This window comes from Thamnophis elegans, chromosome Z (genome assembly GCF_009769535.1).
Source record: "Thamnophis elegans isolate rThaEle1 chromosome Z, rThaEle1.pri, whole genome shotgun sequence".
Lineage (NCBI taxonomy): Eukaryota > Metazoa > Chordata > Lepidosauria > Squamata > Colubridae > Thamnophis > Thamnophis elegans.
The window spans coordinates 89,642,180-89,660,679 of NC_045558.1; the positions used below are offsets into that span (position 1 = coordinate 89,642,180).

Genomic DNA, 18,500 nt, shown 5'->3' on the forward strand with positions numbered 1-18,500 from the left:
CAAACTCAATTTCAGGGTTGTGTTTGACCTCAGAGGACTGGGGTGGACATGACCAGCTCAATGTCACTTGTGTTGGAGATGCCTGTGGCGGCTTGAGCATTTTGCCAATAAAAATGGGCTTCTGAGCTCCATTTTCAGCTGCAATGGCCACCTGCAACCTTCTGCCAGCGAAAACAGAGCTTGTGCAGCCCTCCCAAGCTCCTTTTTTACTGGCAGAAGCACGTCCTTCACTGTTTTCAGGGCAGTACCTTGGGCCAGAACTAAGCACTCTGCAGGCCAGATCTGGCCTATCCCTGTTCTAAAGAGTTATGTTAGCATCTGGAATAAATGTGAGATGTTAAAAAAAAATCCCTTCAGACAAATGAAAGTGTATTTCATTTTAACTCACTAATTATTTTCTGGAGAAGAATTTTTATCCAGCTTTTACATACGGTACTTATTTTACTTGGGATTAATAGCTAGTAGCCTTGATGGCACCATAACTTCTAAAAGCCATCTGATAGAAAATTAGTGGGCTCCCTTGCTTGGCTACTGTGAGAACAGATTGTTGTACTACATAAGCCTGATCCAACAGACTACTTTCTATATTCATACATACCTTATTTTTGCTTTCTAGGATGGACACGTAGAAGTTGCTCGTTTACTCCTTGATAGTGGGGCTCAAGTAAACATGCCTGCTGATTCCTTTGAATCTCCATTGACTTTAGCAGCCTGTGGTGGACATGTAGAGCTGGCTGCGTTATTAATTGAGAGGGGGGCAAACTTAGAGGAAGTAAATGATGAAGGATATACACCATTAATGGAAGCTGCCCGAGAGGGTCACGAGGAGATGGTAGCATTACTTCTTGGTCAAGGTAAAAGTATAATGTATCAATTGTATAGCTGTAGGTCTCTGCCTGTGGTGAGTTAAGCAATTCTGTGACCTCCCACTTGCAGTGCCTGGAGGTGGTTAGGGGCTGGATGGGGAGCAACGGGTTGAAACTGAACTCTGGCAAGATCGAGTGGCTCTGGGTTTGGGGTTCTTTGGCCCATGGAGAATTTTGACCTTTGGTTTTGGATGCGGTGGCACTGCCCCAAACAGAGCCTGTGCGTAATCTGAGGATTCTCAAAGAGCAGGTGGCAGTCATAGCCAGGAGGCCCTTTGGGCAACTACAGGTTGTGCACCAGTTAAGCCCTTCCCTTGACCAATAATCCCTTCTTACAGTCATTCAAGCCCTAGTCACGTCACATCTTGACTATTGCAACACTCTATACATAGGGCTTCTCCTGAAGAGCATCCGGAAGCTTCAATTGGTGCAACATGCAGTGGCCCGTATGGTTTTGTGCAAACCTCAGTGTGCATGTTTCACCTCTCCTGTGGAACTGCATTTGTTGCTAATTTGCTTCTGGGTGCAATTCAAGGTGCTGGTCATTCCCTTGAAGCCCTTTGTGGCTTGAGTCCAGGTTATCTGAGGGACCATCTCTTAGAGGTCCCATCTACCCAACCCACTAGAGTAAGCAATGCTGCAGGTCTGATCACCTAGGTAGATACATTTGGCAGGACCCAGAAGAAGGGCCTTCTCCATGGTGGCTCCTTTTCTTTGAACATCATTCCCTCAGAGATTAGATTGACACCATTGATGGAAGGTGCTGAAAACCTGGTTCTGCCAATGGGCTGGGGAATCCAGAGTGGGATGGAGTCCATTAAATGGCTTGCATGAATATGTCGCCAGGATAGAATGTGGGGGGGCTACTATTTTATTAATTTATTATTTTTTATCATTTTCTTTTATTATTTTTATATGATGTTTTTATATTTGTGTAAGCTGCGTTGAGTTGACATGGGGAAGTGGGTGGCAATATAAATTTTCTAAAATAAATAAATAAATACATGACAAAATATTTTTAAATTATTTCAATGTTTTTGTAATTATGAAAGCTTAATCAAAAATAAATTTCAAGAAATTCAGAAATAAAGGTCTTATTTGTTCATTGTATAATATGTGATATAAAATATTAAAATATTTTTACTTGAAAATACTTTGGGCATTCTGCTTATTTTAAATAATACAGCAGTAATAGGAAATACATACATAGAAAGTTGTCAGTCAATCAGAAAGGTAAATTTATAATCCTGTGGGGTCCACTTGACTAACTCCTAATCCTCTATTCAGGTAGTCCCCGACTTACAATCACAATTAAGCCAAAATTTCCATTGCTTTGCCTTACATTACAACCTTTCTTGCCACAGTTGTTAAGTGAATCACTGTACTTGTTGAGTTAGTAACATGGTTGTGCAATGAATCACACAGCTTCCCTGTTGACTTTCCTTATCAGAAAGTCACAGAAGGGGATCACCTGACCCTGGGATACTTTAGCCATCTTAAATATGAGTCAGTTGCCAAGCATCCGAATTTTGATCTGATGACCATAAGAATTGTAAAAATGGTCATAACTCACTTTGTGCCGCTATAACTTTGAATGGTCCTTAGACAAATTGTTGTAAGTCGAGGACTACCTGTAGTGATAAGAAATCACATCTGTTGATTTTAATTAATATTAATAGTAATGCTACTTGTAAACAGTGTTAGACTTAATTATTGTAACTTAATAAAACTTAACATAGTACATCCATGCTAGTTTAAAGAACTGCTTTGAAATTTTAACTTATACTTACGTATTTCTGTTTTCAAGGAGCTAACATCAATGCTCAGACAGAAGAAACCCAAGAAACTGCCTTAACTTTAGCATGCTGTGGTGGTTTTTTGGAAGTAGCTGACTTCCTAATCAAAGCAGGAGCGGATATAGAACTTGGCTGTTCAACACCTTTAATGGAAGCTGCTCAAGAGGGTCACTTGGAGCTAGTTAAATATTTATTAGCTGCAGGTATGGCATTACTCTCTGAACATTTATTGTTTCAGATTCGAACTGAAATTTTTAATAAAACCTTGCTATCCGTGAGTGTTTTGTCTGTTGGGTATACCTTTTCCCAGGGATGGGTTGCTGCCAGTGTTACTGCTGATTCACAACACGTGCGCCAACATGCGCATGCAAGATGCTGCTGCACATGTATGGACTGTTCAATGTAAATGTTCTATGTGCATGCTGTCACTAAAATCCAAAATGGCAGTAGCAGCGAGGGAACTGGTTCAGGGGCGTGGCAGGCCTGGGTTGCTGCTGGTTTTGCAACCCAGGCCTGAATTCCACTACTGGCTCAGCTGAACCGGGCTGAACCAGCAACAACCCACCTCTGCCTTTTCCATGTATGCCACTGAACCCGAGCAGTTTGGTTTGCTTGCTTATTTATATTTTGGGGGAAATATCTATGCAATAACAGAATTTTTTCCCACTAATAATTGGGCATTGCATTATTTGAATATTTACAATTTTATATAAACTGTCCTAATAGAGAACATGGAGATTCATTTATTTTTTTCTAAGAATAACATTATTTGTATTACTTTAGGCGCTAATGTGCATGCAACAACAGCAACAGGCGACACAGCACTAACATATGCCTGTGAAAATGGTCATACCGATGTTGCAGATGTGCTGCTTCAGGCAGATGCTGATTTGGTAAGCCACCTAATGAAAATCAGTACTCTCTTACAATGTTTGATAATGAGTTTATTCTTACTTGACCAAATCAAAAATAAGGTTGAATATTAGCAGGATTATTTTTTCCTGGGACATAAAGCTACACTATAAGATGAGAACTCACAGTCTTCTCATTTTTAGTCAGATGCCTTAACCACTACACCAAACTGGCTCTAATTATATTGTACAAACATAGAGTGATTTAAACATACTAGATACTTTCTAGTAGTAGCACTACTTTTGTCATACATTTGAAGTTTCATGCGACTTATCAGGAAAAAGTTTCATTTTCAAAAATGGTATCACTTCTTTCTTCTGAAGGCTTGTGCCAGGTGCTCCCCCTTTTCTTTTAGTGTAAGTTTTGGGTTTGAGAACCATACTGCATTGTTCTTTCATAAGTTCACACTTTTAAATATAGTTCAGAAATGGAGGGATATACTCTGTTGTGAGTGTGTGTATATAATAAAGAATAAAAAATAAAGAGTTCTGATGAGAATATGAATGTATTGTCTGAGAGCATAAGATAATTGTAAACTATAAAGCATATCCAATTTAAATTAACCAGTAGCAATTACACTGTTAATGGGACAGAGTAAGAATGCAGTTCTATGTAATGAAAATGACTGATTTTTTCCCCCATTAGCCAAACTCTATCCCAGATGTAATTAGATATCAAAGGCTCTTTCTGGATTTGCTTTCTGCTGACAGGGTAAAACTGCTGTTGGTATACTAAGTGCCATAGGCATCTGGAAAATGTTGGGATTCCTGATGCTTTTAGTCCTGGCTGATTTCAGCTTCTATGCCTGGGTCCAGTATGGTTTGCAATTTCATGAGTTCCCGTGGCAATTATGAGCTTGAGACAAATAACTGTGACACTAATCCACTTCATAGGGGACATGTTTGACTTATTCTTTATTTCAGAACAATTAAGATTTGATTTGAATATGAGAGTATTAAAATTAGTCTTTTAACAGAATAACAGGTTTGGAAGGGACTTTAGAGATCTAGTCCAACCCCCTGCTCAATAAGGAGACCTTATACCGTTTCAGACAAATGGTTGTCCAATCTCTTCCTAAAAACTTCCATGCTGGAGCAATGCAACTTCTGAAGTCAAGTTATTCCACTGATTCTTACTGTTAGGAAATTTCTCCTTAGTTCTAGGTTACTTCTGTCCTTGATTAGTTTACATCTGTTGTTTCTTGCCTTGCTTTCTGGTGTTTTGGAAAAATACATTGATCCCCCTTTTCTTTGTGGTAGCCCTTCAAATATTGGAACACTACCATCATGCCACCTCTACTCCTTTTTTTCATTAGATTAGACATATCCAATTCTGCAACTATTCTTCATATGTTATATCTTTCAGCCCCCTAATCATCTTCGTTGTACCTTTCTGCACTTTTTCCAGATCCTCTATATTTTTTTATACTACAGTGACCAAACTTGGATGAATATTCCAAGTATACTTCTATCCTTATTTTAATGCAACCTAGGATTTCACTGGCTTTTTTGGCTGCTGCAACATAATGCTGGCCCATATTTAAGTGATTGTGCACTAGAACTCCAAGATACCTCTCACAGTTATTGCTATTGATGCAGATTACACCTAATCTGTATATAGGTTTGGTGTTCAAGTGTAAAACCTACCTTGCTCTAGATTAAATTCATTTTGTTAGATAGGGCTGAGTGTTCAAGTTTGTTGAGATGCTTTTGGATCTTGAGCCTAGCTTCTGGGGTGTTGGCTGCCAGTTTAGTATTGTCTGCAAATTTGATGAGTTCACTTCTATTCCCTCATCTAAATAGTTTATGAAGATGAGGGAGCACCACTTCTTTATAAAGCTTTACTACATGGGACCTGGATTTTTAGCAGACTCTTTAGATTAATCTACCCTAACCACTTGACAGATTTGAAAGTTTTCGGACACAAGAGATTTGTAGCAATTCTGTCTTGTGCCTGGCCAGTCTGTAGAATTTTGTGGTGGTAGGGAGTGGGCTTTTTTGTTCCTATCCATTAATTTATGGAGACATACTGTATAGGTTGTGAATACTTTCTTAGTTGACTGTCTAGGGTCAACTAGGGTCACTTCAGGCACTTTGACCAAACAGCAACTAAGGATACCCTGGTACTGCATTTTCCCTCTCATAACCTAGTTGCAATGAGTTCATTTGATCACACTTTGCTGCAGCACTTTCTAGCTTCATCAGCTTTCTAAATCTCAAACATCATGTTCTTCGAAATGGTGGACAGAAGACTATAGAGACTTTATTAGGAAGTTCCTTTTCAGGCCTATTATTTTATCCCATAGCAGTTTATCTCTAGGATGTAGGTTGTCCTCAACTCACAGCCATAATTGAGCCCAACATTTTTTTTACTAAGTGAATCACTGCAGTTGTTAAGTTAGTAACACAGTGGTTAAGCGAGTCTGGCTTCCCCATTGACTTGTCAGAAGGTCGCCAAAGGTGATCACATGACTCCGGGACACTGCAACCATCATAAATATGAGTCAGTTGCCAAGCATCTGAATTTTGATCAAATGATCATGGAAATACTGCAATGGTCATAAGTGTGAAAATGATCACAAGTCACTTTTTTCAGTACCATAATAACTTTGAAGAGTCATTAAATGAACTGCTGTGAGAACAATTTTTCACAACATGCTGCCTTTAATACAGTTTTTCAAAAATATGAATATATTTTTAAAATTTGGAAATATTCCATCATAAGGATGAGATGAGTAACAGATTACAGTGTTATATGTTTTGCTCATTTTGCAAAAAATAAAAATTAAAAAAATGAAGCTATTTGAGAATTTTATTTTTTTAAGTTGTTTTCCTCAATGTTTTTGTTTTTATAGGAACATGAATCTGAAGGGGGAAGAACTCCATTGATGAAAGCTGCAAGAGCAGGTCATGTCTGTACTGTCCAGTTCTTAATTAGTAAAGGTAGGGTTTACAAACAGTAAGTCATTTCTTTCCATGTTCCTTTTCTTTTTTGATAGTAATTTCATTAAATATTACAATCATAGGATTAAAAACTAATAACATCTAAAAATAAAAGCATAAAAAGAAAAAGAAAAATTGTAGAAGAGAAAATAGACAAGAAAGAAAATAAGAATATAATAAAGGAAAAGAAAATACATAGAGATGTGATTTCATCACAAGTATAAACAATTTTAGTTTATCACCTATTAAAATATAACAAATAATGTTATCTTCCCATATTCCATCGTTTATCAATAAACTCAAGAAACATCATTTTAATCCTGATGTCAACAAATGTCCATTAAAGATTACCAGAGATAACATACTTATTTTAACCTTGATCAAATAAACCAACTTTATATTTTTTTCCTTTTACTTCTAACAATCTTGAATTAGTCCCTTTAAATAATGTCGTAAATCTTAATTTCTTTTCAAATTTCCTTTGTCTCGTCTCACAAAATTCTTGAAAACTTTTACCAAGTCTGTTTTGTAAATCCAAATGAAGATCATAGCCTTGGTTTATTTGTATATTGTATTTTAATGATTAAACTATCAGTCAGTTTCTTTTATATAATCAGTGTAACATTCTTTTTTCCATGACATTCTTGTAACCTGTCATTTTATCCCCTTTCAGTTAGTCTCAATCTTGTGTCAGGTAGCGTTTAAACACAATCTATCTATAGAAATAGAGACTCTTAAAATTAATTCTGGTTCGTTGTTCAAGAATATCCTCCAGTATGTCCAATGTTAAAATATTTTGCTTCCTTCTGTAATTGTAAGTCAAGTTTAAGTGTTCTGCTTTAATTATAACTTTCAGTTCTCTCTAGTATCCAGTTTTTAAAGTCTTACTATGTTTTTAAATTCAAAACAAAAGCATTTTTCCATGCAAAAATTCTTTATAATTTATTGAAAAATCTTTTTTCAAATTTATCTAGATACTTAAACCATTTTTTATTTTATAAAATCAAAATTGTAATCATTATTTTCTTGTTAATTTGCCCCCTCATTTTTTTAAAGTTCAAAAACTTGTAATTAAAACTCTTTTTGCTAAGAATTGAAGAAAACTCTGGGACTTTAAAACCTGCCCATCCAAAGGTTTCTGGTAGTTGAAAAGCAGTTAACAATTTAGAAAAGGAAGTATGTGAAATCAGAATCCTTTCAAAGTTACTGTCTATAAGTAAGTTGGCTATTTCATCATCTACCAGAACTCCAAACCTGTCACAGTCTTGCCATCTCCTTATAAGGAGCAGCTATCAGGAGCACTTGTAGATATTCTCAAATTCTCTTTCTCCAGAGTGGAATTCCAATCTACTCACCAGCTCTTTGTTCCACACATTTGTTAGTTCAGTTTTCTTGGAGTCATTTCAGTCTGCCATTTCTTTTCCAAAAGTACTTTAATAGGCTTTTTTGGTTCATTAGACATTTTAAGTTTTTTGTGTTTTGATTTAAGAAAAATTCACCTGCTTGAAGTTTTTAATTACATGACAGATGTCTGTTAACCTTGAGTATCTGAAAAGTGAACAGTTTACATACTGTATGATATAACTTCAGCTGGCAAAGATATTCACTTGTATCTTAGTTCAGTAAACCATGATACCCAAAACTAATTTCTAGAAAATGTATAAGTTCTAAGAATTCCCTCCAGCCCCAAATAGCAGTTGATAAAAAGGATAGAAATGGTTCCCTTTTTCCAAGGAAAACATCTCATCCATTGTCTATATGAAAACTGCCAGAATCACCTTTAAGTAAGCTTTTAAATCTTGTTCAGATTTTTGAGGGGAAAAAATAGGTAAAGTATCATATTATGACTGCATTACAGGATTGCAACCTCAAGTAACAAAGGATAAAAGTAGTAATTGTTTTTATTTATGTAAGAATAACTGAGGGACATTGAAGAATTAAAAATATTTTAACTGGAAAGGTGGAAGTTCTGGAATCAATTTTGAAACATTTCTCTCCTATTTTATATATGAGAAAAAGAAGAGTTACAGGCAGAGAGCTTTGAATGGCTTTTGTTTTCCCCAATGCATTAATAACAGGAGCAAATGTGAACAGGACCACTGCTAACAATGATCATACAGTATTATCGCTTGCCTGTGCTGGAGGCCACCTGGCTGTTGTGGAATTGTTATTAGCTCATGGAGCTGATCCTACACACAGACTAAAAGTACGTGTTGGTTTTTTTCCCTTCATTTAATTAACCTATTGTTTGAATATTTCATTGAGGACAGATTTTGGAAGTTTATCATCAGGAACCAAAACATAATAATATATCATTTAAGCATTTTTCAGTTGTAAATGTGGTTTTACATTTTCAAGGAGTTCTTACATGAAATGTCTTTTTAAATTTATGTTCATTGTACTCAATCTCCAGGTGAAAAGGCAAAAAAAAAAATCCCTTAAAAATAAATTGCCAGTTTATACTACTGCTCAACTATTGAGAAATATTCTGAGTAACATTCATGTGCTTTATATAACATTGGTTATGTTTTTTGTCAAAAGAGTATGCAAATATACTGTTTTTATTCCATTGTTTCTTTATAGGATGGCTCAACCATGCTAATAGAAGCTGCTAAGGGTGGCCATACAAGTGTAGTTTGTTATCTGTTGGATTATCCTAACAACCTACTTGCTGCTCCCCCACCTGAATCTACGCAGTTGACTCCTCCATCTCATGATCTAAATAGGGTATGATTGTTTTTGTGTATCTTCTGGTTTTTATTATGCTTTCTTTTTTCATATACTAAAATAACATCCATTATTTTGAAAATAGACATATTCAATAGATTTGTAGATGACTTGGTAAATTATGATCAGCAACTACTATTATTAAAAGGAATTATCTTTTCATGAGTTTCTTTTAATGATTTCTGCTCCCAAAGAAAATGTATTGTAGGAAAATTCTGATTAGGAGGTTTTTTTCAAATTTTTTTACTGTTAGTTTTTTTTTTTTAATCATACTATGCCTATATTATTAGAATGTCTTATAGTTGAATACTTTTTTAAAATACTTCTGTTAGTGCCAAGAATGTAAATTATCAACTGATAGGACATTTAAACCTGTAATAATTAATACTTTTGTGAAGTATGCATGCTTTTCTCTTCTGATAATCTGTATTGATCTTGCAGAACAAGGAAAATAATCTTAGTATCCTGTTTTTTAGGCTCCCCGCGTACCAGTGCAGGCACTTCCCATGGTAGTTCCACCTCAAGAGCCTGACAAACCTCCTTCCAATGTTACCACCACCCTTCCCATCAGAAACAAAGGTTAGTTAGTTGTACCTCATATATTACTGCTACAACATATATTTTCTGTAGAATATTGAATACATTATTGGGATTTTAAAAAAATACTAAGCTATGTTCATTTTAAAGAAACAAACCTTCCTTTTTTATAGGACTAGTTGTATTTCCAACTTCTGTTATTTTAATAAATCAGATATTGTACAACAGAAAAACTGGGGAAACACTATGGTATAATTTTAAAAATATTTTTGCCTGAATACAATAAATGTTCAATTTCAACATTCACATTTAAATTTTGAAATGTGTAAATTTTAGTATATCTTTTCTGTAAAATATTAAAAACTGCTTGCTCTTTATGAAAAAAATATTTAAAAATATAAAACATTTCCATGATCAATAATAGAACATTGCCATTCACTTTAATAATTTACTTTTTGTTTATTGTTTGCTTTTAAATGTTTTATACTAAATCTTTGTCCCAAACAGGACACAAACCTCTAAAAATCTTTAGATAGATTTCATAATCTTGTTTGTAATTTTAATTATTTTAATCATGCATATTTTGATGCAAGAAGACAAAAATATTTGCTTCTCTCACCAAGATAATTGATGACTAATCAGTATAAAGCAATATATTTTATAGATAAACATTCCCTCTTTTTTCAAAGACTGAAGAAGGAATACATAGTGTTTCCCCATTCAGCTTTTCTCATAGGATTCATGGTAGGGATAACTTGAATTAAAAGATAGTAACTGGCCCATAGTTACTCAGTGAGCTTATATGGCTTACATAAAAGTTAAACTTGCATTGAGATACGTTTATAGATTTCATCTTGATTTTATATTTATTTCATTAGCATTAAACTATCATTTTAGGACAATTAGTTCAATATTTTTCCTCTCTCTACAAACCTTGTGAACATTGTTTCTATATTGATATCCATATGCCTTGAATCTTGAATCTGGCCTGCTTTATCACTTAAGTTATTTAGTTGCATCTTAAATGCCTGCTTAATCTTTTGAATAAAATTTGCATAGTAGGATTGCATTATTACTGAAGAAAATAAGTAGCTGGTAATGTAGGTTTTTGTTGGTAGTAAAGAATTCTATTCTCCAGCAACTAAGCAATTTAGAATTGAAATTTATTTCATAACAAAACATTCAGAGATATTAGGCATATCCTTTTCCCCTGGCCCTTACATCTCTGGTAGGTGTCATCTTTGTGCTTGATTGATCAGTAGATCTGTAATAAGAATGCTGTTCATGTGGACTTCCATTTTGTTCTGAGGGAGTGTCTCTTTCATACAGCCACTTCCAAACAAAAATCCAGCAGCCTTTTGCAGCCCTCCAATCCAGAAGTACAAGGTTACATCGCTAATCAGTCTCCAGAAAGCATTGTTGAGGAGGCTCAGGGCAAGCTGACGGAATTAGAGCAAAGAATAAAGGAAGCCATAGAAAAGAATGCACAGCTTCAGTCTTTGGAATTGGCACATGCTGACCAGCTCACTAAGGAGAAGATTGAGGAGCTGAACAAAACTAGAGAAGAACAAATTCAGAAAAAGCAAAAGATCTTAGAAGAGTTGCAAAAAGTAGAGCGGGAACTGCAATTGAAAACACAACAGCAATTGAAAAAACAGTATCTGGAAGTTAAAGCGCAGAGAATTCAGTTGCAGCAGCAACAACAGTCTTGTCAGCATTTGGGAATATTAACTCCTGTTGAAATAGAAGACCAACTTACTGAAGAAGATTATGCCCGCATACGACAGGTGGACCCATACTTACTCACTGATGAGCCTATGCCGGCTGTAAACCAGATGGGTTTTGCTCCAATACAGCCTCTGGCAATGCCACAAGCTTTGCCTCTGTCTACAAGTTCTTTACCACCAGGTTCTATGGCAAATCTTTCAGAACTTCAAAGTGTCATAGTTGGACAGCCAGTATTGGGCCAAGCACAACTTACAGGGCTGGGACAAGGAATTCTGGCAGATGCACAGCAAGGGTTAATGGTTGCCAGCCCTGCCCAAACCTTCAATGACACACTGGATGACATCATGGCAGGTTTGTATGAATAATTAAATGCAGATAAATATCAATGCCGAAAACTCTTAAATATATCAACATCTTTATTTTGTTTCAGTGTCACAAAGACTGGATTATTTTAGCTTATTCTTAACTACAATTTAAAACTGATGTCTCCATTCCCAGTGTTGTTTAGCTAATATAGACCAGTGTTATTTAGAAAATGGATAAATGAATAGCTTTGAAATAGTGAAAGAACAATAATAGTGTTTCTGGCCATGTTCAATATCTCCAGCAGAACTGATTGGTAGTCACGTGAAGTGAGTAAAAAAGCATTTCCACTGTCAAGTGTACTGTCCCTTGTGTCCCAGGCCCTAAACCATATATTTTTGCCTTGATAATATTCCTGACTCCTTGTTTTCCCAAGCACCCATGAATGAAATTACTTTTCTATAAGCCTTGCAGCAATTACACTTCCTAAAAATACATGTGAAAAAAGACATTTATCAAGTTTTCCTGTGAATTAAATAAAATGGAAATATAGAGTGCATTGCTTCCTTTTTTTAACTCAACTGAAACAATCTAAAATATAATAACCCAGATATAGTAAGTTCTAGTGCATAACTGGGTGTTGCTGGTCCTATTTCTTTCCTCTTTGTCCTCATTGCTTAGAAAACTGAATAGGGAAGTTCTTGCAATGCAATTCAGTAGAATTAAATGGAATTTCTAAACATATCCAAAGTCAACAAGTTTTCTTTTGTTTGACTAAATAGCAATAGCACTTAGACTTATATACTACTTCACAGTGTTTCATAGCCCTCTCTAAGAGATTTACAGAGGCTTATCAAATTCCTGGCAGTGGGCATACAACCCACAATACTGCGTTCTAACCACTGCACTACCACGCTCTCTTAAAATAATGCAAATTGCTCAGAGTTCATATTATAGAGCATTTCCTTTTCCTAAGTGATGCGAGTCAGGATTTATTTGGCCGACTAAAAGACTTCCGTACTTACTAATACCTTCCCAATATTCTTATGACTAGAGTTCTGCTATTTTTTTCAGTACTATCATCATCTCCATGACTAAATAATATATTCTGCAACCTGTGAAGTTTTGATCTAGATCCAAAATAAATCAGATTCTCCATTGCTTCTTGAATATAGCATTACCATAGTTATAAATTAGCTTGCATATAACAAGAACATCATCTAAGCTAGAGGACAAATCTAAATCAGAAAATTCTGAAACGCAACTAAGAATAGTTGATGAAATAAACAAATTAAGTCTAATTCAATTTAAACAAGAAAACTTAGGGCACTTCAGAAATATACCTGATTCACTCTTACTTGTTTTCTAATGTAAAGATGATTTCATTATTGCTACTAACTGTCAAGTAAGAGTTTGAGTAATTACTGATTAATTTCTTCATAATCATAACTTTATTATAATTTTAAGGCATAACGAATTGCAATATGCTTTAATTTTTTGTTAAGATTGTTCAGATAGTAATTTTAGAATTTAAAGATTTCCATAATCTCTAGAAAAATTATTGTTCTACTGCTAGCTAGTGTAATTTTAAAAAGTAAAGATAACACAGGAATTCTGACTCTGAAATTTTTGTTTCCTTTAAATAATCTTCTCAGATTATGATTTTATTCTCCCCAGTTGACATTTTTGGAAGAAAAACATATCAGAAGTCCTTTAAACATTTAACTAAACTAAATTAAAATGGATAAAATCCTATAATGGATACAATATTTTGTCTATATTAAGGAATTCCTAAGGCCTTCCTATATTTAGGAATTCCTAAAACTAATATTCTAACTCCTTCCAATTTAATTGCAACTATGAATTTGTTGGTAATATATTGGTGGTATAAACTGCTTTTAGGAAAATTCTCATTATATGAAATCTAGTTGCTTCCATTTCAGCTGTATTTTCAGAAGGAGGGAAAAATATTGCAGGCATTTGTTCCTGGCTATAAGTAATTCTCAGAGAAGACCCTTTTATAACTGATATATTGTGATTTCTCATTGCTTGTTGTCATTTAAAGATATTCTGGGACATCCAAGAGGATAATTAATTATAATGTTAATAAACCAAGTTATTCTCTTTAATAGCAGTGAGTGGAAGAGCATCTGCAGTCTCAAATACCCCTACCCACAGCATTGCAACATCTGTTTCCCAACCTCAGACACCTGCTCCCAGTCCTATCATTTCTCCTTCAACCATGCTACCAGTTTACCCTGCCATTGATATTGATGCACAGGTAAGTCTAGAATAAAATTTCTTCTCCTTTAAAATGAAATACAAATTAAAAGAAAGGAAAGGAAAATAAAAATTCTGCTTATTTGCAAGATGAACTTGGGGAAGAATTTGTTTGAAAAAGTATTAGTATTCTTTGAAAGATTGGATACTTCTGTACTCATTCTTTCAACTTCAGATGAGCATAATAGTTAATGAATGTGTGAAAAGAATGATTACAGAGGAGTGGTAATTGGATTTTGATTATTTGTTGTATTTAGTTCAAGTGTTTTTCATACTTGTGTGGAATGCAAGTACTTTCCCTGTTGTTTTCAAAAACTAAACCTAAGAGAAATTTATATTTTAGTGCTGTTAAGAATGTTCAGACCTAATTAAATGTCTAGAGATGAGTAAGTATGTGACACGACCTTAAGTACTCATGATTTCTTTTGCTATGTTGAACTTGGGAACCAGTTTGAATTATTTTATAAAAGTAATCTAGAATTAAACTGTGGTTTCAGGTATTTGCTTGTTAATTCAGTGCTAGAACAAATATACAAGCACTTTAATAATGACTGGTTTTTTTTTTAAGACTGAAAGTAACCATGACACAGCACTGACTCTTGCTTGTGCTGGCGGACATGAAGAACTAGTACAAACTCTTTTAGAGAGGGGAGCTAATATTGAACATAGGGACAAAAAAGGTGAGTATTTGCTGATACAGTATCAGTCAACTTGTAAATTCCATATGCTTGTGTGGTTGTGTATTCCAACAGAAGTAAATTAAGGAGAGACTCTCGCATTGGAGTAAAACAACCCAGAGTAAGATACAAATCTGTATCCTACAATATTTTCATTTAAATGTAAAGTTAATTTTGTATCAACTGTTTTGTATTATTTGGCCCCCTTGTTTAAGCCCCTTTTTCGCCCATAGTAGAGAATGATATTCTTCACTTGGTTGCTTCTCATATTTGCTCTGGTAAGCAGAAACTAATTTGCCCAATGTATCTATGGGAAAAAGCAGTCTCCACTGTAGTTCCAACTCTTGCCTCACTCTGTTTAGATCTAAGATCCACAACATCACATCTTCTCTTATTTAGGCTACAGTGGTAGATTTTTAAAGAAAAGTGGTCCAGCTTTGGACCTGGCATAATTGATCATAGAACCAAAATTCTTTGCTTAGGCAGTTCAGTTCCCATGAGGAATTAATCATGCATTTGACTACCTTCCCATTTTTCTCATACCAGTTTCTGGTGACATCAATTCAAATGATTTCACCTGGTGATCATCCCTCCTATTTGAGCGGGTGGAAACTAAGCTTGGGCAAAGTGTCTGACTCTGCCTGTGACCGTCAGCATTAAGTTGTCACTAGATTAACAGGTAACATTGTCTAAAATGGTTCCAATTTATATAATTTTTCTTGCCACGAAAAGCAGATGTCCAGGGTTTTGAAATGTGGCTTCATATCAGATGGCAAATCTGACCAAATGAGCCCATACCATTGGAGAAAGAAGGTTTATGGCAAATCAAGACAAAATAATGAAGCTCAGAGACATCACATTGACTAGGACATTTATTGTCCTAGTCACAGTTGTAATACATCACTATGAAAGCTGGAGGATCCAGAAAGGGTAAATGAGGAACAATGGATGCCTTTTAAGTGTGAGACTGGAAAAAAAAACAATTGAATATATTTGAATCAAAAGAAGAACCACTCAGTATTAAATGAAAAAGGAAAGCAACTGATAAAAAGCATTAATAATGAATAAATATTTTAGATATGTAATGTGAGGACAAGACTTATTTGGTAAAAACGGATGCATAAGTAACTGAATAAGAGATTAACATGAGACAATAACTAGATCTTATGTTTCTATTATCCAATTTTAAAAATTGAATTAACAGAAGCATATAATTTACAGAAACTAAAAGCAATTACAAATTGTTCTGGAAAAATAAAGTCTATCAAATCACAAAGATTTGGAAGCAGATACATAACAGAATATGAAGAATTAAATCTATTATTATAATGTACTCTGGGGCAATGAAGAAAAGGTCTTGATTTTTAATGTGACATAGCCATAAAAAGATTGATAATACAGAGTACCCCCATTTTCTCTCTATCTCTTCATAGCTTAGTTTCTATTTTTCTGATCACCCTCATTGACTTTCTCTGGACTATTCCATTTGTTTGAAACCATCTTTAAAAGGTTTTCTTGATCTGAATACAATATTTAAAATAGGCCTGTCCTAAGCATAATACAAAAAGCTTCTAATACAGTGATTTGGAAATTTTACTGCTGATGCATCTAAAATTGTTTTTTACAGACTCATCACATAGTCAGCTCTTACCCAGTTTATAATCAACCTAATTCCTAGATCTTTTTCACAAGTATTGTTGCCAAGTCATGTATCTGTTTGATTTCTCTTTCCTGAATAAAATTTTTTGCATTTATACCTTAAATTTCATTTTGTTATTTTTCAGTCTGCTTGTAGCAGACAAGACCGTTTTGACTTTTACTCAGTTTTCTAAAGCATTAGCTATCCATCAAAATTTGGTAAGCACACCGATTACTTCCTTATTCAAACTATTAATAAGGATATTGAAAAGTACAAGGCTCAGAACCAAATTATGTGTTATCTCATTTAAAGCCTTTATCTAATATAATGAGACACCTTTGCTAAAAATTCTGGATATGATTTTTGAGTCAGCTATACAATACAATAGCAGAGTTGGAAGGGACCTTGGAGGTCTTCTAGTCCAACCCCCTGCCTAGGCAGCAACCTTATACCATTTTAGACAAATGGCAATCCAACATCTTCTTAAAGACTTCCAGTGTTGGGGCATTCACAACTTCTGGAGGCAAGCTGTTCCACTAATTAATTGTTCTAACTGCAGGAAATTTCTCCTCAGTTCTAAGTTCTTTCTCTCCTTGATTAGTTTCCACCCATTGCTTCTTATTCTACCCTCAGGTGCCTTGGAGAATAGCTTGACTCCCTCTTCTTGGGGCAACCCCTGAGATATTGGAACACTGCTATCATGTCTCCCCTAGTCCTTCTTTTCATTAAACTAGACATACCCAGTTCCTGCAACCGTTCTTCATATGTTTTAGTCTCCAGTCCCCTAATCATCTTTGTTGCTCTTCTCTGCACTCCACATCTTTTCTACATCGTAGCGACCAAAACTGAATGCAGTATTCCAAGTGTGGCCTTACCAAGGCATTATAAAGTGGTATTAACACTTCACGTGATCTTGATTCAATCTCTCTGTTTATGTAGCCTAGAACTGTATTGGCTTTTTTGGCAGCTGCTGCACACTGCTGGCTCATATTTAAATGGTTGTCCACTAGGACTCCAAGATCTCTCTCACAGTTACTACTATTGAGCAAGGTACCACCTATACTGTACCTGTGCATTTTGTTTTTCTTGCCTAAATGTATAACCTTACTCTTCACCATTGAATTTCATTTTGTTAGATAGCGCCCAATGTACAAGTTTGTCAAGATCCTTCTGTATCTTTAACCTGTCTTCTGGAGTGTTGGCTATTCCTGTCAGCTTGGTGTCATCTGCAAATTTGATGAGTTTCCCATTTATTCCCTCATCCAAATCATTGATGAAGATGTTGAAGAGTACTGGGACTAAAACAGGGCCTTGGGGTACTCCACTGCATACTCCATTGAAGACTACACGTTGAGTGCAGTTGGTCAGCCAGTTACGAATCCATCTGGTGGTGATGCTATCTAAGCCACATTCTTCTACTTTATCTAGTAGTAGGTTATGATCTATCTTAACAAATGCCTTACTGAAGTCCAAGTAAATTATATCAACGGCATTCCTCTGGTCCACTAATTTTGTCACTTTGTCAAAGAATGCAATAAGATTAGTCTGGCATGATCTGTTTTTGACAAACCCATGTTGGCTTTTGGCTATTAATTTGTTTACTTCTAGATGTTCGCTAATTTGTTGCTTGATTATCTTTTCCAGAATCTTTCCTGGTATTGAGGTCAGACTGATAGGTCTGTGGTTTCCTGGATCTAGTTTTTTTTTTTCTCCTTTTTTGAAGATGGGAACCACATCAGCTCTTTTCCAGTCCTCTGGCAGTTCCCCAGTGCTCCAGGATCTCTGAAAGATATAGTTCAGTGGTTCTGAGATCTCATCTTCCAGTTCCTTCAGAACCCTAGGGTGTAATCCGTCTGGTCCTGGTGATTTGATCTCGTCTAGGGTAGAAAGGTGCTCACTTACCATTTTCTTCCCTATTTCAACTTGTGTTCCTAATCTGATTTTTGTGGTGCTGTTTTTGATAGGTTGGACTGTTTTATCCCTTTATGTAAAGACAGATGCAAAAAATGAGTTAAATAGTTCTGCTTTCTCCCTGTTGCTTGTCACTTTCTTGCCACTTTGTCCCAGCAATGGACCAATTGTTTCCTTAACCC

At 35.2% G+C, this 18,500-nt stretch overlaps 1 protein-coding gene across 3 annotated transcripts in view; it reads left to right on the forward strand.

Moving 5' to 3' along the window:
* The window catches only part of ANKRD17 (ankyrin repeat domain 17), a 73,190-nt gene that overhangs the window by 18,032 nt on the left and 36,658 nt on the right, over positions 1-18,500 (forward strand). Inside the window, exons 7-16 of one of the 3 annotated variants that reach the window (XM_032235131.1) lie at positions 617-854; positions 2,674-2,865; positions 3,446-3,555; positions 6,429-6,516; positions 8,595-8,722; positions 9,100-9,243; positions 9,720-9,822; positions 11,110-11,859; positions 13,944-14,092; positions 14,660-14,771. In XM_032235131.1, coding sequence (XP_032091022.1) covers positions 617-854; positions 2,674-2,865; positions 3,446-3,555; positions 6,429-6,516; positions 8,595-8,722; positions 9,100-9,243; positions 9,720-9,822; positions 11,110-11,859; positions 13,944-14,092; positions 14,660-14,771 — 2,014 coding nt within the window. The remainder of the gene's footprint in view (positions 1-616; positions 855-2,673; positions 2,866-3,445; positions 3,556-6,428; positions 6,517-8,594; positions 8,723-9,099; positions 9,244-9,719; positions 9,823-11,109; positions 11,860-13,943; positions 14,093-14,659; positions 14,772-18,500) is intronic. The other 2 variants (XM_032235133.1, XM_032235134.1) reach the window with 2 other exon arrangements.